General features: G+C 36.5%; 1 protein-coding gene and 1 pseudogene across 1 annotated transcript; one reads left to right on the top strand and one right to left on the bottom strand.

Annotated features, from left to right (window-relative positions):
* Window positions 1-9,020: 9,020 nt before the first annotated feature.
* On the bottom strand, window positions 9,021-9,825 carry LOC132221945 (probable RNA-binding protein 18; annotated as a pseudogene).
* A 1,758-nt stretch (window positions 9,826-11,583) lies between these two features.
* On the top strand, window positions 11,584-12,524 carry LOC132221893 (olfactory receptor 4M1-like). Its single transcript, XM_059676542.1, is given in 2 exon segments — window positions 11,584-12,496; window positions 12,499-12,524. Coding segments are annotated over 2 exon segments (939 nt in total).
* The last annotated feature ends 9,920 nt before the right edge of the window (window positions 12,525-22,444 follow it).

Raw genomic sequence — 22,444 nt, 5'->3', positions numbered from 1 at the left:
GCTTTCTCTCAGAGGTGCTTGCAGTGATTACCAGGGGACACTGTGACCCTGGGCCTCTTAGGGAAGGACTGAGGATCAGCCATAGCTGTTTGATCTGCCCTGTTAATTCCCTGAGACCCTGCCCCACCCAAGCTCTGCACAGAGGCTTTTGCATATGAATGACCTGGCCCTTTGCAATCTAAAATTACCTAACAAACTGCAGCTAGGTCAGAGAGACCCAGAACATCCAAAAGAAGGCCCAAGGCCCCACAGCAGCTTGCATTGCTTCACAGTTGGGCCTCATCTGGGCACCTCCAAATTCCAAACAAAGAAGAGGAATCTGCAGATCTCTCCATAGCTCCTGCTGGGTAACCTCAGGCAGAGGCTAAATTAGCACTTCCTTAGAGATCCAAGTGCCAGTGTACCCAGTGGTCAGAGTGGGACCATCCAGATTACACCTCCTCAGATCCATAAGGAACACACTCAGGGGGCAGACTCAGTGAGCACCAAAGCCCCACTGAAGCAAGTCTTGCCCCATAAGGGTATCTCCAGCACAGGAGTTCTCCTACCATAGACATAGATGATTCTCACAGCCAATTGGCCTGGAGGTCAATTCCTCCCAGTGATACCTAGAACAATCAAGGCTTAACTACAACAAGACTGTGCACACAGACCACAAAGGGGTGCACCAAGAGTGTCCACCTCAGGTAATTGGGGAGGCTAAGCTACTGGGCCATATAGAATACCTAGCACAGAAAGCACCCTATCAACACAGGAAAGCAGCCAAAATGCGGAGACAAAGAAACAGGTCACAAATGACAGAAATGGAGGAAATCAAACTACTGGATATAGAGTTCAAAACCAAGGTTATAAGGTTTTTCAAGAATTTTCTAGAAACCGCTGATAAAATTAGAGAGATCCTCAATAAATCTAGTGAGACCCTTGAGGATATGAAGAAGGACCAACTAGAAATTAAGCATACACTGACTGAAATAAAGAATATTATACAGAGATCCAACAGCAGACTAGAAGATCGCAAGAATCAAGTCAAAGATTTGAAATATGAAGAAGTAAAAAACACCCAACCCGAAAAGCAAAAAGAAAAATGAATCCGAAAATATGAAGATAGTGTAAGGAGTCTTTGGGACAACTTCAAGCGTACCAACATCCGAATTATAGGGGTGCCAGAAGAAGAGAGAGAGCAAGATATTGAAAATCTATTTGGAGAAATAATGACAGAAAACTTCCCCTACCTGGTGAAAGACATAGATTTACAAGTCCAGGAAGCACAGAGAACCCCAAACAAAAGGAATCCAAAGAGAACCACACCAAGACACATTATAATTAAAATGCCAAGAGCAAAAGACAAAGAGAGAATCTTAAAAGCAGCAAGAGAAAAACAGTTAGTTAGTTACAAGGGAGTACCCATAAGATTGTCAGCTAATTTCTCAACAGAAACTATGCAGGCCAGAAGGGAGTGGCAAAAAATATTCAAAGTGATGAATAGCAAGAACCTACAACCAAGATTACTTTATCCAGCAAAGCTATCATTCAGAATTGAAGGTCAGATAAAGAGCTTCACAGATGAAAAAAAGCTAAAGGAGTTCATCACCACCAAAGCAGTATTATATAAAATGCTGAAAGGTATTCTTTAAGAAGAGGAGGAAGAAGAAAAAAGTAAAGGTAAAAATTATGAAAAACAAGTACATATCTATCAACAAGTGAATCTAAAAATCAAGTGAATAAAAAATCTGATGAACAGAATAAACTGGTGAATATAATAGAATCAGGAGCATAGAAAGGGAGTGGACTGACAATTCTCAGGGGGAAAGGGGTGTGGGGGGTGCAGGAAGAAACTGGACAAAAATCATACACCTATGGATGAGGACAGTGGGGGTGTGGTGGTTAGGGCAGAGGGTGGGTGGGAACCGGGTGGAGGGGAGCTATGGGGGGAAAAAAGAGAAACAACTGTAATAATCTGAACAATAAAGATTTAATTTAAAAAAATTGAATATAAGCTAAACTTTGAAAATATTTTGTTCAACCAAGTTCTCTAAAAATACACATTTGTTCAGATTTGTCCTGTTTAGGTCATTCAAAACAAATTACATTTAAGCTCTCTCTGACTTTTTCTTTCCATCTCACAAGGCATCAGAAGTTTATGGGAAAATACCTGATAGACTTTAATGGATCACTGAGAATACAATTTTTTAAAATCACAAGGTAATTCTCATCCTCATTTTATAAACATCAAGTATGGTCATTGAGAGTATAATTTGGAGATAACTTTAGGAGGATACATTTCTGAAAGATTTGAGGTGGAGATCATATTGATAGGAAATTGAGCTAGAACCTAATTTTATTCCTCATAGAATATTTCTAGATGAGGGATACAGTCAAGAATTTGTAAATTCATAGGTGGGAGAGTTAATTATAGGTTGATTTAGGGAAATAAGGACTGTTTCTTGTTCATTATTATATGCCTTGCCTCGTACTGTGTCTGACATGTAGTAAATATTGAGTAAGCACATGTAGAAGACATTGGATAAAAGAAATAACGCGTTATTACTTAAGGCCTTTATTACTACCATGTATAAACTGTTCAAGCAATTTATGTATTATTTATACTAGATTTGAAAAGATTTCCATTTTCCTAAGTATACAACATCTTTAAGCAATACAGTCCTATGGGACAGTAGAATGGGAAATACACATCATATGGTAGAGGGCATATTTCATATCATATTTTCCTCTCCTCATCCAAGGAAATTAGCCATTTACCTTGTTCTGGGAAATTCAAATGTTGTGTTTCTATGGTCCTTGGATGAAGCACACATCAACTTTTAAATTATTCCCTCAGGGTTTTGATTCCTGGCTGGGTAGACCTGGCCTCCTGAGAAATGATTTTCCTAGTCACAATCCATGGTGCTAGTTAACTCATTGTTACATCAGAGAAGAAACTGATATATATCAATATGGAAGACAAACCTTTCTGTGTGGATGGGGTAAAAGGCATCTTCCACCTCCTCTGTTGTTCCTGACTGCACCAAGACTAGCAACAATAATTGGTAGGTGAAAGAATGGTATAATGATATTTACATCAACCACTCTATTTTGGGGACAATGTGATGAATATAACGATTGGAATAACTATATAAAATACTCATGGAATAGTGTTAAGAAGTCAGAAAACCTTCAGTAAGGAAAGGTGTTAGAAAAACGTAGAGCAGCGGTTCTCAACTGTGGGTCACGACCCCTTTGGCGGTCGCCTAAGACCATCGGAAAACACATATATAATTACATATTGTTTTTGTGATTAATCACTATGATTTAATTATATTCAATTTGTAACAATGAAAATACATCCTGCATATCAGATATTTACATTACGATTCATAACAGTAGCAAAATTACAGTTATGAAGTAGCAATGAAAATAATTTTATGGTTGGGGATCACCACAACATGAGGAACTATATTAAAGGGTCGTGGCATTAGGAAGGTTGAGAACCACTGACCTAGAGATTGAATAAGCAGATCTTAAACATAGAGCTAATTAACAAACTTTCTTTTCTTGCTTGATCCCTACAACGAACCTATATAAACTCAAGTCTGAAAACAGCATTGAGAAGACACCTTGGTCATCTCATACTTACAGTATAAACCATTCTTAAACAATCTCAAACAGAGAAGGTTGTTCTGGTTTATGAGTCTTCAGAGTGCCAAATAATTAAAATAATTTTCCACACATTTCAATCCTGTCACTCCTGAAATGAAATCAGGAAAAAACAAACTTATGATGGTTTTTCAAGATGCCCACTGTGAAGAAGATGGGGGAGATAGGGCATGAGATGTTTCATTTTGAAGTGATTAGAGTTGGTAGTAACAATTACTTTGGAAGTAAATAAGAAAAAAAGAGACTTAAAAGCAAAGAGTCTCTTGTTTGAAATTAATATGAATAGAATAGGTATTTTAAAAAGAGGTTCCAGGAAACAAGATTAGAAATAATGAAGCAGCATCAGAAAACACCAAATAAAATATAAAACAATTATATTTGGAAGGATTTGACAATTTGTTCTACTAAGTCATCAATTAATGTATTTATTTACTTGAAAATCTGTTTTATTATTCATTCATTCATTCATTCATTCATTCATTCAATAAATGCATATTAAGTATCCTAGTTTGCCAGGAGCTATCCAGGACCCCTTGGGGGATGTTGGACTGCTGGTTTTGGCCCAATCCCCGCAGGCCAGGCCGAGGGAGGCCACCAGTGCACAAACCAGTCAAATGGTCACTTAGGCTTTTATATATATAGATTTTTGAATGATTTTCCCTAATATGGATCTTACAGAAGTAGAATACTCTCTAAAAAAGTAAAACTTCACATATCTTTATTTTCTAAAAATTTAGTGCCTTCCCTTTGTACTTACCTTCACACTCCCTCCCTCGCCAGGCCTCACTCCGAATTTCTGTGTTTCCTTTGCTCCTTGCCACAGCTCAGGTGAGCTAAAGCTCTACTGCCTTCACCATATTCCCATGATCAGCAGGTTTCAAAGACTAAGTATCTTCTCTGGGAAAGGGTTTTCAATAAATCATCACTTGAATATATTTATAAACAGTTTCCTTTTTATTTTATAAAACTATTTTTTCCTTTTTATTTAAATAACAAAATGGCAATGTAACCCATAAAGATGGGCTGTTTTCATCTTCAGAAGAAATACAGGACTAATAACTTCTTTTTTTATATATAGCATTCTTTCCCTTCATCAATACAACATTTTTCTTTTCTTCCATTTTCCTGCTTTTCCAGTTTCAGCTTAATTCTTCTACGTGAAGTTATTGAAGTAATTTCTAAAAGCATTTCTTTTAGTTATGAGGTATTTTGGGATTTTCTAGAGGGGTTAGGATTAATGCCTTTTTCTCAGGGAAATATGGGCTTCTCCAGTCACATCATCTAAGAAAAAAAAGGGAACAATGGTTACAAATGATAGCTATTTTTTTTAAATAAGCTTCTTGCATGAATGTAACCCAGTATCTCTGGAGTCATTTAATCTTTTACTAGTTCAGGATCTATGTGATAGCCTCCCTAAATTTCTCGAATTAGCAAGGTAACTATTCTCCATGTTATTACCAAGAGCTTGACTAGATGCATGGATGAACATCGCCTTGTTAGTACGGAAGAATCTCTACACAGATTCTTGTTTTTCCACCAAAGCTTTTGTTCCCTTGAGGAGAGTTCATAGTTCATTCACCTATGGGAATGGCCTCTGTAATCCTAGTTATCTCCATAGTCATCCTCTAGATACTATATCCCTGCAGATTAAGTACAGAATGGAAATTCACTAGATGTTGTGAAAAGAGGACCAGGCTTTTAAAGATTCCACATGTAAGTGAAATCATCCAGTGTCTGGATTATTTCACTTAGCATAATACCAGGTTCAAACAGGTTGTTTCAAAAGGTAGGATCTTCTATTATCTATCTATCTATCTATCTATCTATCTATCTATCTATCTATCTATCATCTATCTATCTATCTATCTATCTATCTATCTATCTATCATCTATCATCATCATCATCATCATCATCATCATCATCTATCTATCTATCATCTATATCTATCATCTATCTATCTATCTATCTATCTATCTATCTATCTATCTATCATCTATCTATCTATCTATCATCTATCTATCTAGCTGTCATCAGTCTCATATTTTTATACATTTAAGACTAGAATGGTGTTTACTGGATGGTGGAGAGGTAAGGGAATTAAGGGTATGTTGGTCACAAGGTACAAATTGCAGTTATGTATGATGAGATCTAATGTACAGAATTATGACTAAGATAATAATACCATAATTAAATACTGAAAATTTGCCATGAGAATGGATTTCAGATGTTTTCATCACAGAAAAAAGTGGGAACTATATGAAAAGATGTTAATTAGCTTGTACTCATTAGGTAGTACTCATTGCATTATGTATATATATCGGATTAGTGTGCTATACATCTGAAATACATACAATTTTTAATTAAAAAAAAAAAACAGCAAAAAAGAGAGAGAGAGGAGTAGGCTTGCATCCAGAAACTTAAGAGGCATAGATCGGTGAATGTAGGATGAACTAAAACCCTCTTGACTAACTGATACAGATGCTTTAAGAGTAAGCACTCATAGATACAGAGCGTTACTAGAGGGAAGTGGGTGGGAGGGTTGATAGTAAAGAGCAAAGGGGGTTAAATATATGGTGAAGGAAGATTATTTGACTTTGGGTGGTGGGAACACAAAGCAATATACAGATCATGTATCATAGAAATGTACACTTGAAACCTATATAATCTCATAAATAAAACTTAAGCTTTAAAAAAAGAATAAGCACTGGTTTGGAATAGCTATCCCTCTCTAAATGGAAGCCTTGGAAAGAAATGCCCTAACTCAGTGTCCATGGATGGCTTACCTCCCCAAGAAACTCCTTAAAACATAATTCCTTGCTCTGGCTTTTATTGGCATAAGTCCAAGCTTTTCTTAGAGTGTGACAGGGCATTCTTAAATATTTATGGAAGATTCAGTCAAATTTTATTAAGAATTTGGAATGTGCTGGGTGAATCTCATTTTAGATACAATATATAAAGAAAGATAAGTTCCTTAAAAGTTTGCACTTATGGTGCTCAAATGCTAGCTGACTTTGGTAGTATGACAATAGCAACATATAACCAAAATTTAATCCTGCCAATTGCATCTCCTAAATATTTTCTATACAAACAATTCACTTCTCTAAATAGCTGTTGCTATGTCTTTAATTTAAACCATATCATTCCCTCACCCCCTCCCCCCCCCCACCATAATCCCACTTTAATTTATTTGTGTAGCAACCAGAGTGACATTTCTAAATTGAAAATCTTAAGCTATTCTTTAGATTTTTCCCCCCTAAAATATATTGGAAGCTGTTAAAATCCATGTTTCTTACTGTAGACTACATTTCTGGGCCTTTGACTATCTCTTTATTTTGTCCTCGTGTTTAGATCAGTCACAGGTCTCCTCCAGTTCCTAGAAACTCCTTCCTGCCATGAGGCCTTTGCATTTGCTCTTCTTTATTTCCAAAATGCTTCTCTCCAACTTGATTATTTTAATATGTATTTTCATTGAAATTATTGAAGTAGTATTGGTTAATAAGTTATATATGTTTCAAATATACAATTCTATAACACATCATCTGTATATTGTATTGTTTGTTCACCACCCAAAGTCAAGTCTCCTTCCATCACCATTTATCTTCCCTTTACCCTCTTCTATCTCCCCCACCTCCTTTCCCTCTGGTACTCACTATACTGTTGTCTGTCTTCTTTTTTCCCCTCTTAATTCCTTTATGAATGAGTCTCACCCAGCATCTCAACTCCCCTCCCCTCTGACAGCTGCCAGTCTGTTTTCTGTATCTATGAATTTGTTTTTAGTTTCTTTATATATTTCATTCATTCAATTCCACATATAAGTGAAATTATATGGTAAATACAGCCTTTGTTTTCTTCTAGGAGTCTTATGTCTTTCTCTGACTGGCTTATTTGACTTTCTAGGTCCATCCATGCTGTCTCAAAAGGTAAGATTTCCTTTTTTGTTTGTTTGTTTGTTTTTATAGCTAAGTAGTATCCCATTGTGTAAATGTACCACAACTTTTTTATCCACTCACCTACTGATGGGCGCTTGGGTTACTTCCAACTTTTGCTACACCAGTCTGCATTCCTACCTAAAGTTCACAAGGGTTCCCTTTTCTCCACATCCTTGCCAACACTTCTTGTTTGCTGATTTATTGATGCTAGGCATTCTGCAGGTGTGAGGTGGTATCTCCTTGTGTTTTCAATTTGTGTTTCACTGATGATTAGTGACATTGAGTATCATTTCATATTTTTACTGGATGTGGGCTGGACCAGGAGCGGGCCTGCCTCAGGCCAACCTGTAGTGTGTGGATTCTTGATTTTGTGCAGGAGAGATTTCACAACACAAGTCCAGGTGATTTTGACAGTTAAGTTTATTAAAGCTAGGGGTAGTACAACAAAGGAAGGACTTAGGGTAGAAGAAGTAACAGGAGAGAGACGAGGTGGTACCTTGCTTTGGCTCTTTAGAAATGTTATAGGAAAGAAGTGATCCAAGGTGGGGCTGCTGTTGGCTACTGGGAAGTAAAAGTCACAGACAGAAGCGAGCTAAAATGGGGCTGCTTTTAGTTCACTGGAAAGTCAGAGAAAATGGGGGTCCTTGGAGACAGGTTCAGGAGGTAAGCCCAGGCTGAGCTGTTGCTGCCTGCTGCTTTCCTGGTTGCAAGTTTCATGGTAAACCTTAGAGTTTAGAAGTAAGAAAGGAAAATTTCATGCCAGAGAAAAGGCATGGGTATGCTCCAGAGTGGACCCATGCTGGTATCCTTTGTTTTGAGAGTTTTTATCTTTCTGCAGGCGAGAATATTAGGGGAGGGTTTCATCAGAATATCCAGCAGCTTTCCAGGTTCATTTTCAATGTGCTGATGCATCAAAAGGACCGTATAGGGAAGCTTGGGATTATCCTCTGCTCAGCTTCAGTGCTTTACTTTTATCTTGGGTCTGTCTGGCTCTAGTTGGGTTTTTGTTATTTGTTCCCCTGACTTCATCCATCCTTGGTGTGGCTGGATAAATGACATTAATTTGGTCTCTGTTCTCTATCTCCCTGGCCAGCGTGGTTTATTCTCTGGTCAGGGAGGAGAGGTATATGCTATTTGTTCTCAAATGTTCTTGGTTGGGGAAGATAAGGTCTTATGATTCCCTTGCTGGTTGTAAATTGGTTAAATTGTTTCGACTTTCTAAACTATTTTGTCTCAGTTTCCCCATTCTACCTCCTTACTATCCTGCCTCAGTATGTCTATTGACCATTTGTAAGTCCTTTTGGAGAAATGTCTATTTAGATCATTTGCCCATTTTTTATTTTTATTTTTATTTTATTTTATTATATTTTATTTATTTTATTTTATTTTATTATTTTATTTTATTTTATTTATTTTATTTTATTTTATTTTCCCAGTGTTCAAATCAAAATTTTGGAAAGAATCCTATTTATTCTGGATGATGCTCAATTCCACACATACTTCAGGGTAGAAACATCCATAGGAACAGCCAAAAATGTCATTTTACCAAACTCTAACATGGGATTATGCTCTCCTGGGGAGTACCAGTCACATCTACAAAGTACAAAGGCAGAGGGTTTCAGGTGTGGAGACCAACTTGCTTTTGCTGCTACAGTGATTCATAGCCATCATCTTCGAGATTTCCATGCTGTTCTAGAATAAGGAGTAGTCCTTTTTTTATCTGGTGGCTTAAAGTAGGAATAAACAGGCGCTGCTGGGTACTCGGCATTGGGATTTTCTGCCATCATTTTCAGCTTTGCTTCAATGGCTTTTATCTTTGCAGTGACGCTTAGGTTAGATTGAGTGGGCTCAGTGCTAGAGGATGGCTCAGCGCTGATTGGAAGGATCTTATCATTCTTGTTATGACCATACCTCTTGACTTGAGTATGGGCCCATCGCACCACCAGCTTCTTAGACAGAGCCAGCTTGCCATGGAGACACTGGATGGCTTGTTCTGCTTCCTGTTTGGTTTCAAAGTTAATGAAACAGTACCCTCTGGGCTGTCCCTCCAAGCACCTGACTTGTGGAAAAGGAAGTCGAACTGCTTTACCGTGCCAAACTCTGGAGGAGCTTCAGGAGGTGGTATTCTGTGATTTTGGGGTCCTGATTGCCAATCCATAACCGGTGCCCTTCCTGTAGGGAACCCTCTGACAGGATGGATGCGTTCTCCAGGGGAAGAGTTTTGGTTTCTGCTTCCATCAATCTCTATTACTCTTGGCCTCGGCGTCTTCCCCGCGGCCCACCGCGCTCCAGACGCCTCCGTCTCCACGTTACCTGCCGCCAGGCCACGGGTGACGCACTACCCATTTGCCCACTTTTTAATTGGATTGTTATTTTGTTTTCTGTTTTTGTTTTTGGTGTTAAATTGCATAATTTTTTATGTGTTTTGGATATCAACCCCTTAGCAGTTGTATTATTGGTAAATAAGTTCTGCCATTTAGTGCGCTGTCTTTTCATATTGTTGATGGTTTCCTTTACTGTATAAAACCTTTTTAGTTCAATTTAGTCCCATTTGTATATTTTTCTCTTTTGTTTCCCCTGCCCTAGGAGATATATCAGAAAAATATTGCTATGAAGAATGTCCAAGATTTTACTGCCTTTGTTTTCTTCTAGGAGAGTTATGTTTTCAAATCTTACATTTAAGTCTTTAATCCATTTTTTGTTTATTCTTGTGTATTCTGTAAGGAGGTGGTCTAGTTTCATTTTTTTTGCATGTATCTGTCCAATTTTCCCAACATCATTTATTGAATAGACTGTCTTTATCTCATTGTATGTTCTTGCCTCCTTTGTCAAATATTAATTGACCATAAAGGGATGTTTTTTTTTTCTGGGCTCTCTATTCTGTTCCTTTGATCTTTATGTCTGTATTTATGCTAGTAGCTACTGTGGAAAACAGTATGGAGTTTCCTTAGGGAAGGAGGTTGGGGGTAGGCAGATGAGAGTAAAAGGGGAGTAAATGGTGATGGAAGGAGACTTGACTTGGGGTGGTAAGTACACAATATATTATACAGATGATGTGATATAAAATTGTATACTTGAAATCTATATAATTTTATTAACCAATGCTACCCCAATAAATTTAATTTTAAAAATAAAAGTTTTATAGAAAAAAAGTAAGTAAATAAATAAATAAATAATGGAACAGTTATTCCACTTCTTGAAATATATCTAAAGAAATGTGAAACATTTATTTGAAATAATATATGCATCCCTATGTTCATTGGAGTGTTATTTATAATAGCCAAGATTTGGAAGCTTCTCTCCTACCTTAAAGTTAGATGAAATATCACCAATTCAGAGAAGCTTGTCTAAAAATGCCAATACCAAGCATCACTACAACATGCCACCATCGTTTATCCTCTATCATAATTCCCTTTTCATTTCCTTCTTGTCTCTTGTTCAATAGTGGTAATTATTTATTTTACTTACATTTCATTCATTTACTTATTGTTTGTTTAATAATTTATTTTCTGTCTATATTTCTAAAATGTAACTTCAATGAGGCAGAAACTGTCTTCCTTGTTCATTGTTGTATTCTTAGCAGTTAGCACATAATTGATACTCCCTAAATATTTGTTGAATAAACAAATAAATAACTTTAGAAGAAGTGACACAGAAGATATACATTTTGGTGTAGAGCTTTCAATGTCATATGTGAAGTTTTGTTCTGACATGAATTAAATCACAAATGCAGGCTAGGGTAAAATTGTTATGGATTTTATAGCATTTCAGGCCATGGTCATGTTCATGTAGAAAATATATGTGTTGGTTTGTCCTTCATTGAAGAAGTAGCATATCTTGGCTTATCAGACATAAAACAAATGTGTCCTAGTGTAATCTCTTAATGACAGAAAACAGCAAATGATTTTGAAGGCAGTAATATAATTCTAGTTTAATGCTATTTCTAATAATTATAATCTCTTTATTTTTCATAGCCATATTATGAAAAAAAGCGAAGAAATGGAACCTGCAAATTATACCCGGGTGACAGAATTTGTTCTCACTGGTCTATCGCAGACTCGGGAGGTACAACTAGTTCTATTTGCTATATTTCTATTCTTCTATTTGTTCATTCTACCAGGAAATATTCTTATTATTTGCACCATCAGGCTTGACCCCCATCTGACCTCACCCATGTATTTTCTGTTGGCTAATCTGGCCTTCCTTGACATTTGGTATTCCTCCATTACAGCCCCTAAAATGCTCGTAGATTTCTTTGTGGAAAGGAAGATAATTTCCTTTGGAGGGTGCATTGCGCAGCTCTTCTTCTTGCACTTTGTTGGGGCCTCAGAGATGTTCCTGCTCACAGTAATGGCCTTTGACCGCTATGCTGCTATCTGCCGTCCACTCCACTATGCTACCATCATGAATCGACGTCTCTGCTGTATTCTGGTTGCTCTTTCCTGGATGGGAGGCTTTGTTCATTCTATAATACAGGTGATTCTTATTGTTCGACTTCCCTTCTGTGGGCCCAATGAATTAGACAGCTACTTCTGTGACATCACACAGGTTGTCCGGATTGCCTGTGCCAACACCTTCCCAGAGGAGTTAGTGATGATCTTTAGCAGTGGTCTGATCTCTGTAGTGTGTTTCATTGCTCTACTGATATCCTATGCCTTCCTCCTGGCCATGCTCAAGAAACATTCAAGCTCAGGTGAGAGTACCAGCCGGGCCATATCCACATGCTATTCCCACATCACCATTGTAGTGCTAATGTTTGGGCCATCCATCTACATTTATGCTCGCCCATTTGACTCTTTTTCCCTAGATAAAGTGGTGTCTGTATTCCATACTGTGATATTCCCTTTACTTAACCCCATCATTTACACATTACGAAACAAGGAAGTAAAGACAGCCATGAGGAAGTTGGTAACAGATATATTTTATGTAAAGAGAAGTGAAAGATAAATGGACTATTCTATAGTCCTTCTGAGGATCACTGTCCTAAAGTAGGAAGCACTTGCAGAGGTAATAATGCTGCTTTTGCTAACTCCTTTCTTCTGAGTTTTTAAAATAGCACTAGTTTTTTCTCTATTTGGTGAAGAAAAAAACATACAAGGAAGTTAACATGGAAATAAATTTACTCACACCACCCCTAAAATTTCTGCCAGATCACTGTTAGAATTTACAGTGTAGTCATCCTCTACTAAACATTTTTTACTAATAGTTTACTGAGTGACTACACTGGAGAAGCTTTGACTGCGAGGAGACAGTTGAGAAATAACAAAATGCATAAAACCTGAGAGGCATGCCCACTATGAATATGAGGAAGTAAGTAGCTTTAAGTGACCAAATTATATATTGCTGTCATGTCTCAATCTTATCTTAGTGGCATGGTGATCATCTTCCTGGACAGTAAAAACAGATTATTTTCTCCTTTACCTCTTCCCCTTGGCAGAATTAATGATCAAAACTTAGGATTCATTTATATAAGTTATTTCAACTGATATTTCAGTTGGAAGTCACATAGTTTTGGTGTCAGAACATAAGTTTGCTAGAAACAAATTTTATGAATTCAGAACAGAGCATAGTACCAGAGACCCCTCTCTTTCCAGAGTAAGTCTCTAGCCAATTAGTGGTTTTTATAGCTAGTCTCTTCTTATATCTTCCAGAATGAAAGTAGACTTTGAGGAAAGGGATTCTAGTTTGACTGGGAATGATAGACATCTAGCTATGTGATTTTTAAAAGACTGATATCACCTTTGCCATTTTTGTATGTTTTCTGTATTTGCTAACTCTGCCTTTTGTGTTGAAATTAAATAAGTAGGGTGCTGCTTTTATTAGCACTATAATACAGAATTATCTTTCATGAAACCATTTTTAGTACACATGGAAGAAACCTAGATATATTGGTTTTCATAATCCTCCTGTAAATTATTAATTAATGATCAGTTTGCTATTCCCTGGCACTCAGATTCCACCTATTGACTATGTTTCAGAATGTAAAAGATAGATTAGAATATTTTAGTTCATACAAATTTATTTACTTAAGTTAACTTTTCAGTTTCAGAATGAGAGGTCTCTCCATCAAAGGGTGAGAACACTTTGTGTGCTTTGAGCTTTAGTCTTATATTTTATTTGACTAATTTATTTATTTATTTAGTCTTATATTTTATAACATGGCTAGACTTTAAGGAAAATAGATTCCTGTCAGCATCAGGAATAAAGATATGTAAGTGAATGCTGAAAACAGTTCTAGGATAGTTTTTACTTATATTTGATTTATTAATTGAAGAAGTAATCTGTGCCTGACTCAGTGCACCTCAGGTACACAGGATGGAATGATGGTACATAAAGTTTGTTCTTTGCTTTGGGAATTTTTCTCTATTATGACACTCTTTCATCTTCCATGTTACAGTGACTTTCCTTCAAAGCACCCAAAGGCGTTGATTAAAATTATAATTCCTGAATTTTGAGTTGATTTCCCATTGCCTGGAAATGTATAAAACAGTAGACTTCTTTAACATTTTACAACAGAATATGAAAAAAGATCATAAAAATACACATACATAATAAAAATGATGAGTTGTTTCTAGATTTTATGTTACCTTATTGTTATTTCTCTGTATCTGAACAAGCCAGATTTCTATTCATGTAGTCACTTATCTTTCATTTAGCTAAGATTAATGTTCTTGAGAAAAAGACTACTGACTTAATATGTTATTCAAACATTAGAATATTGCTACAGAGCATATTTGTGGAAAATATTGAAGTTAGGAATAAGAAGAAAAACTGTCAAAAATAGTACGGTAATGAAGAATTGCTTAATTAGGAATCCTATCTGGAATTAATATTGGTAAAGAAGTGGGAGCTTTTGGTATTCTGGTGAGAAGAGACCTAGCTTGATTCATGGAGGACACAATTGCTATAAAAACTTAGATCAGTAGTTCTCAACTGGGGCAATTTCAACCTCTGGGGACATTTGGCCATGTCTTGTGACATGTTTGGCAGTCACAACTGGGGAATGCAATTGGCATCTTGTATATAGAAGCCAGAGATACTGCTAATCATGTCCCAGTCACTCCCCAGAAATTATCTGGTCCAAAATGTTAATAGTAGCAAGATTTTGAATACTACCTTAGACAGTGAACAGGGATATAAGGCAGGCTATTGTAGGGAAAACAGGTATTAATACCAGGTGTTATCTTTTCATGCTTCTAAAAAACCCCATATCCTCAGTTATGTGGGTAAACACCTTCTCCCTATGTAACTCCTCCTTATTTCGTCCCCGTTACATCTAAATGTCTTTTAATCTTTTATTTTTTTTGTCTTTCAGTCTCTTCTAGTTCTCCTTCCTTCCAAAACTACTGTTGAGCTTCTATTTTCAATATCAGCAATATCTGGATTGAGTAAGTTAGTATCTTTAGTTCCAGATAATTATACTTTCAATTACTCACTGACCTACCTGAGATTTTTAGAACTCAAGTTTCACTCATCTCATAGCTTTTTTCTAATCTCAATATTAACTAAAAGGACTTTATATTGCACCTGGTTAAAAAAATCTTTATTATATGAACAAAAATAAAGTTCTCCTGTGATTTGTTAATTACTAAAATAATACATGTTCATTACAGATTAAAAATATATGAACTATATAAAAAAAACCCCACAACTGTTACTGGCAATTCTTTCCCCTCAGGAATTAGGGTTTCCCTTTAACAAACTTTGTGAAGTCTCACCCACCAGCTCCATTGGAAGCAGGCCAGTTTGCCTATCTTGATTGCTATGGAATATAATTATCTATCTTTAAGTAAATGGAGGTAAAGTGGTACAAAAGGTACAAAATTCTTCAGATAAGTAAGTGTAAATCTTAGAATTTATTTCTAACAAAAGTGGCATTTAAATTAAAGATCTACAAACAATTTTAAACATTAAACAAAAATCTGTGAATGTTGTTTCCAAGAACCCTTTTGAAAAAACTACCAGAACAAACTTCAATCATGTGAAGACTGAGAAACTAGGACAAAAGATGAGCACTGAATATTATTGTAAACTATATCTAAAACTGAAACTAATGTGAGGATTTGTATGACTAACCAGTATGAAATGTCACATGCCTCAACAACATAGAAACTATATATTTGCACTCCATTTCCATCCACTGTCACATTAGATAGTTTTACCAAACCTCTCACTAAAAAATAAATTCACATGTTGGACAAACATTTTTTGAAATACTTTGATGAGATGCCTCCCCCCAAAAGGAGATGGTATGGACTATTGAGAATCTAAAAATCAAATGAAATTGGGAATCCAGGGAACTATATGTTGAATAAAAATCAGCTTTCACTGTGAGGACTTGTGTTCTGTTTTCAAGGCCACAAGTATTGGTGGTAGAGACAGAGATGCACAGGAGACAAAGCCCAGCTCACCCAAGGATATATTACACAGCCAGCTGAGGTCTCAACAAACATCTTCTCAGGGTAAAATAGATTTTTAAAAACTCACCACCCAAAAAGCTGAAAAGAGAAAAAGAATTATATTACTGAGTCCTCTGATTCACTGCTAGCTAATAATTTTGTTCACAGTTTCTGGTTCCAAGGTTATAATGCCTCCTGATAGAAGAAAACACAAATATCCTTTATTCCATGACTCAAAGTATTCTACAGATAAACTTTGAAGAGATAGGAGCTTACAGTCAAACAACAATGAACAGAGGGAAGGGCATGGTAACCACCATGCTATTATTGTCTGTGTCTATGAGTTTTTGTTTGATTTTCTTGTTTGTTCATTTGTTGCTTTCAGTTTTATATCCCCCATATGAGTGAAATCATATGGTTCTTAACTTTCTCCATCTGACTTACTTCCCTTAGCATCACATTAAGTTCCATTCATGTTGTTGCAAATGGCAATATTTCATCTTTTCTTATGGCTGACGAGTATTCTATTGTATATATGTACTACATCTTCTTTATCCAGTCATCTGTTGAAGGAAACTTCAGGTGTTTCCATGTCTTGGTCACCATGAATAATGCTGAAAAAAAAACATAGGGGTGCGTATATCTTTGCAAATAAATATTTTCAATTTTTGGAGTAGATTGCCAAAAGAGGGGTTGCTGGGTTATATGGTAACTCTATTTTTAATTTTTTGAAGAACCGTCATATTGTTTTCTATAGTGTATATACCAGTCTACATCCCCATAAGCAGTAAATGAAAGTTCCTTTTTCTCCACAACCCCTCCAACACTTATTATTTGTCTTACTGATAACAGTCATTCTAATAGGTGTGAGGTGATATGTTGTACTTTTAATATACATATCTCTAATAGCTAGTGAAGTTAAGAATCTTTTCATATATGTTTGGGAAATTCATATGTCTTCTCGAGAGAAGTATCTATTCAGGTCTTCTGCCCATTTTTCTAAATGGATTGTTTGGTGTTGACTTGTATGAGTTCTTTATATATTTTGGATATTAATGCCTTGTTGGAACTGTTGTTTGCAAATGTCTTCTCCCATTTGGTCAGTTGCCTTTTTGTTTTGTTGTTGGTTTCTTTTGCTGTGGAGAAACATTTTAGTTTGATATAGTCCCATTTATTTAATTTTTGCCTTACTTCCCTTGACTTTGGTACCAAATTCACAAAAATATTCTCTAAGACCAAGGTTTAATAGCACCTATGTTTTCTTCTATGTAATTTATTGTTTCAGATCTTGTATTTAGGTCTTTGATCCATCTTGAATGAATTTTTGTACATGGGGACAGACTACTCTAGTTTCATTCTTTTGCATGTGACTTTCCAATTTTTCCAGCACCATTTATTGAAGAGGCTTTCTTTTCTCCATTGTATGTTTTTGGTTCCTTTGTTGAAAAGTATTTGCCCATTTACATATGGTTTTCTTTCTAGGCTCTTAATTCTGTTATATTGATCTGTGTGTCTGTTTTCCTGTCAATACCATGCTGTTTTTATTATTGTCACTATGTGGTATAGTTTGAAGTAAGGGAGTGTGATACATCAGGCTCCATTCTTTTCTGTTGGGATTGTTTTGGCTGTTTGAGATATTTTGTGGTTTTATATAAATCTGAGGATTTTTTTTTCATCATTTGCTTTAAACAATACCACTGAAATTTTGAGGGGGGTTGCATTAAAACTGCATAGTGCTTGATACTATACATAGAAAACCCCAAAGACTCCATCCAAAAATGACTAGACCTAATAAATTTGGCAATGTAGCAGGAGACAAAATTAACACCCAGAAATCTATGGCCTTTTTATACACCAATAATGAACTCACAGAAAAAGAAACAAACAAACAAACAAACAAACAAAAAACAATCTCATTTACCACTGCACCAAAAAAATTAAGATACCTAGGAATAAACTTAAATAAGGATGTAAAGACCTGTATTTGGAAAACTACAGGACATTGAAAAAAGTGGTAGAGGAATACATAAACAAATGGAAGAACATACCATGTTCATGAATTGGTAGAATCAACATCATTAAAATGTCCATACTACCCCCAAAAATCTACAGATTCAATGCAATCTCCATTAAAATACCAACAGCATACTTCAAAGATCTAGAAACTCTCCAAAAGTTCATCTGGAATTTTTTTTTTTCTTTTTTTTTTTAATTTTATTTTTTTACATTTCTCCACAGGTGAAGCCTTTTCAATAACCCCAGTGGTCATTGGCCTGAGGCAGGTGATTGTTCTGCTGTTGTTAGTCCTTGAGTATTTCAGCACCCCTTACTGGTTCTCCTTTTGGTTTCCTTAATTCCGGTCACACTTCAGTCAAGAGTCACATCATCACAATCTTGGTTCTCCCATATTCCTGCCGAACCCAGCCTCTCCTGTCATTAATGGCCCATCTGATTTCTGCCAAATGCCATTTCTTAGTAAAGGGCATAAGTAGAATTGACAGATGCATACGGGTTTGAAGAATGTGAAGTAATTATCCCAGTTCCCCTATGTTCTAGAATGCTTGTGTGTCCCTTCAGACCACAACTTTTCCTACTCACTGTTCCTTCAACCATCTGATTCACTTTCTTTCTCATTTTTATTTGTGCTTCCCCTCATCTTTTATCCTTTATCATCATCAGTCAGAGATTGCTCATTTCATTAGAGTCCATTGTTATTGTCTCCATTGTATGATGAACATACTATTCTCTGTTTAAGGACAGCCTGCTGTGTTGGGATTGGCATTGAGAAGACTCACCTTCAAATGTTGGCTTGTCCATTTATTTCTTGGCTTGAGACCTCAAGACATTGATTTGTCTTTTTTTTTTTTTTGCTTAAAGTATTACAAAGGGTATTACATATGTATCCATTTTATCCCCCCGCCTTAGACAGTCCCCTAGCCTCCCCTATCACCCAGTGTCTTATGTCCATTGGTTATGCTTATATGCATGCATACAAGTCCTTTAGTTGATCTCTTACCCCACTACCTCCTGCCCCCCAACCCTCCCCGGCCTTCCCGCTGCAGTTTGACAATCTGTTTGAGGCAGCTCTGCCTCTGTATCTATTATTGTTCAAAAGTTTATAATGGTCTCTATTGTCCATGAATGAGTGAGATCATGTGGTATTTTTCCTTTATTGACTGGCTTATTTCACTTAGCATAATGCTCTCCAGTTCCATCCATGAAGTTGCAAATGGTAAGAGTTCCTTCCTTTTTAGAGCAGCATAGTATTCCATCATGTAGATGTACCACAGTTTTCTAATCCATTCATCTACTGATGGGCACTTAGGCTGTTTCCAGATCTTAGCTATGGTGAATTGTGCTGCTATGAACATAGGGGTGCATATATCCTTTCTGATTGGTGTTTCTGGTTTCTTGGGATATATTCCTAGAAGTGGGATCACAGGATCAAATGGGAGTTCCATTTTCAGTTTTTAAGGAAACTCCATACTGTCTTCCATAGTGGCTGCACCAGTCTGCATTCCCACCAGCAGTGCACAAGTGTTCCTTTTTCTCCACAACCTCTCCAGCACTTGTCGTTTGTTGATTTGTTGATGATAGCCAGTCTGACAGGTGTGAGATGGTACCTCATTGCTGTTTTGATTTGCATCTCTCGGATGATTAGTGACTTTGAGCATGTTTTCATATGTCTCTTGGCTTTCTGAATGTCCTCTTTTGAAAGGTGTCTATTTAGGTCCTTTGCCCATTTTTTGATTGGATTGTTTATCTTCCTTTTGTTAAGTTGTATGAGTTCCCTATAAATTTTGGAGATTAGGCCCTTATCAGATATGTCATTGGCAAATATGTTTTCCCACACAGTGGGTTTTCTCGTTGTTTTGTTGATGGTTTCTTTTGCTGTGCAGAAGCTTTTTATTTTGATGTAGTCCCATTTGTTCATTTTTTCTTTAGTTTCAAGTGCCCTAGGAGCTGTATCAGTGAAGAAATTGCTTCGGCATATGTCTGAAATTTTCTTGCCTTTGGATTCTTCTAGAATTTTTATGGTATCCTGTCGTACATTCAAGTCCTTTATCCATTTTGAGTTTATTTTTGTATATGGTGTAAGTTGGTGGTCTAGTTTCATTTTCTTGCATATATCTGTCCAATTTTCCCAACACCATTTATTGAAGAGACTATCTTGGCTCCATTGTATGTTCTTGCCTCCTTTGTCAAATATTAATTGAGCATATTGGTTCGGGCCGATTTCTGGGCTCTCTATTCTATTCCATTGATCTATATGCCTATTCTTGTGCCAGTACCAGGCAGTTTTGAGAACAGTGGCTTTGTAATACAACTTGATATCTGGTATTGAGATCCCACCTACGTTGTTCTTTTTCAGGATTGCTGCAGCTATTCGGGGTCTTCTTTTATTCCAGATGAATTTTTGGAAAGTTCGTTCTAGATCTCTGAAGTATGCTGTTGGTATTTTAATGGGAAGTGCGTTGAATTTATAGATTGCTTTGGGTAGTATGGACATTTTAATGATGTTGATTCTACCAATCCATGAACACGGTATGTTCTTCCATCTGTTTATGTCTTCCTCTATGTCTTTTTTCAACGTCCTGTAGTTTTCTGAGTAGAGGTCTTTTACCTCTTTAGTTAAGTTTATTCCTAGGTAGCTTAATTTTTTTGGTGCAATGGTAAACGGGATTGTTTTTATAATCTCTCTTTCTGAAAGTTCACTATTGGTGTATAGAAATGCCTCAGATTTCTTGGGGTTAATTTTGTATCCTGCTACATTGCCAAATTCATGTATTAAGTCTAGTAGCTTTTTGATGGAATCTCTAGGGTTTTGTATGTATAATATCATGTCATCTGCAAATAAGGACAGTTTTACTTCCTCTTTTCCAATTTGGATGCCTTTTATTTCTTCTTCTTGCCGAATTGCAATGGCTAACACTTCCAGTACTATGTTGAACAGGAGTGGTGAGAGGGGGCATCCCTGTCTTGTTCCTGTTCTTAGGGGAAATGGTGTTAGTTTTTGTCCGTTGAGTATGATGTTGGCTGTGGGCCTGTCATATATGGCTTTTATTATGTTGAGGTATGATCCTTCTACTCCCACCTAGCTGAGAGTTTTTATCAAAAATGGGTGTTGAATTTGGTCAAATGCTTTTTCTGCATCAATTGATATGACCATGTGGTTTTTTTCTTTCAATTTGTTTATGTGATGTATCACGTTTATTGATTTGCGGATATTGTACCATCCTTGCATCCCTGGGATAAATCCTACTTGGTCATGGTGTATGATCTTTCTGATGTACTGCTGGATCCTATTTGCTAAGATTTTGTTGAGGATTTTGGCATCTATGTTCATGAGGGATATTGGCCTGTAATTCTCTTTCATTGTGTTGTCTTTACCTGGTTTTGGTATTAGGGTGATGCTGGCTTCATAGAATGAGCTTGGAAGTGTTCCTTCCTCTTGAATTTTTTGTAGTAGTCTGAGGAGGATAGGTTTTAGTTCTTCCTTGAATGTTTGGTAAAACTCCCCTGTGAAGCCGTCTGGTCCTGGGCTTTTGTTTGATGGAAGCTTTTTGATGACTGCTTCAATTTCTTCCATAGTTATTGGCCTGTTGAGATTTTTAGATTCTTCCTGATTGAGTTTTGGAATGCTGTATTTTTCTAGGAATTTGTCCATTTCCTCCAGGTTGTCTAGTTTGTTGGAGTAGAGCTGTCCATAGTATTTTTTAACAATCATTTGTATTTCTGTGGGGTCTGTTGTTATTTCGCCTCTATCGTTTCTGATTTTATTTATTTGGGTCCTCTCTCTCTGCTTCTTGGTGAGTCTGGCTAGAGGTTTATCAATCTTGTTTATCCTTTCAAAGAACCAGCTCTTGGTTTCATTGATTTTCTGTATTGTTTTTTTGGTCTCTATGTCATTTATTTCTGCTCTAATCTTTATTATCTCCTTCCTTCTGCTCACTCTGGGGTTTTCTTGTTGCTCTCTTTCTAATTCTTTGAGTTGTAGAGTTAGATGATTTACTACCATTTTTTCTTGTTTTTTGAGATAGGCCTGTAGAGCTATGAACTTCCCTCTCAGGACTGCTTTCAATGTGTCCCATAGGTTTTGGATTGTTGTGTTTTCATTGTCATTAGTTTCCAGGATGTTTTTAATTTCTTCTTTGATCTCATTGGTAACCCAATCAATATTTAATAGCATGCTATTCAGCTTCCAGGTGTTTGAGTATTTTGGGTTGTTTTTATTGTAGTTTATTTCTAATATTATGCCATCGTGGTCTGCGAAGACGCTTTTTATGATTTCAATCTTCTTGAATTTGGGGATACTTTGCTTGTGACCCAGTATGTGGTCTATTTTTGAATATGTCCCATGAGCACCTGAGAAGAACGTATATTCTCTGGCTTTGGGGTGAAGTGTTCTGAAGATGTCTATTAAGTCCATCTGATCTAGTGAATCATTTAGGATTGCTATA

Source organism: Myotis daubentonii, chromosome 1 (genome assembly GCF_963259705.1).
Source record: "Myotis daubentonii chromosome 1, mMyoDau2.1, whole genome shotgun sequence".
NCBI classification, from domain to species: Eukaryota; Metazoa; Chordata; class Mammalia; order Chiroptera; family Vespertilionidae; genus Myotis; species Myotis daubentonii.
The sequence above is the reverse complement of the archived record's forward strand: the minus strand, read 5'-3'. Positions and strand labels throughout refer to the sequence as shown.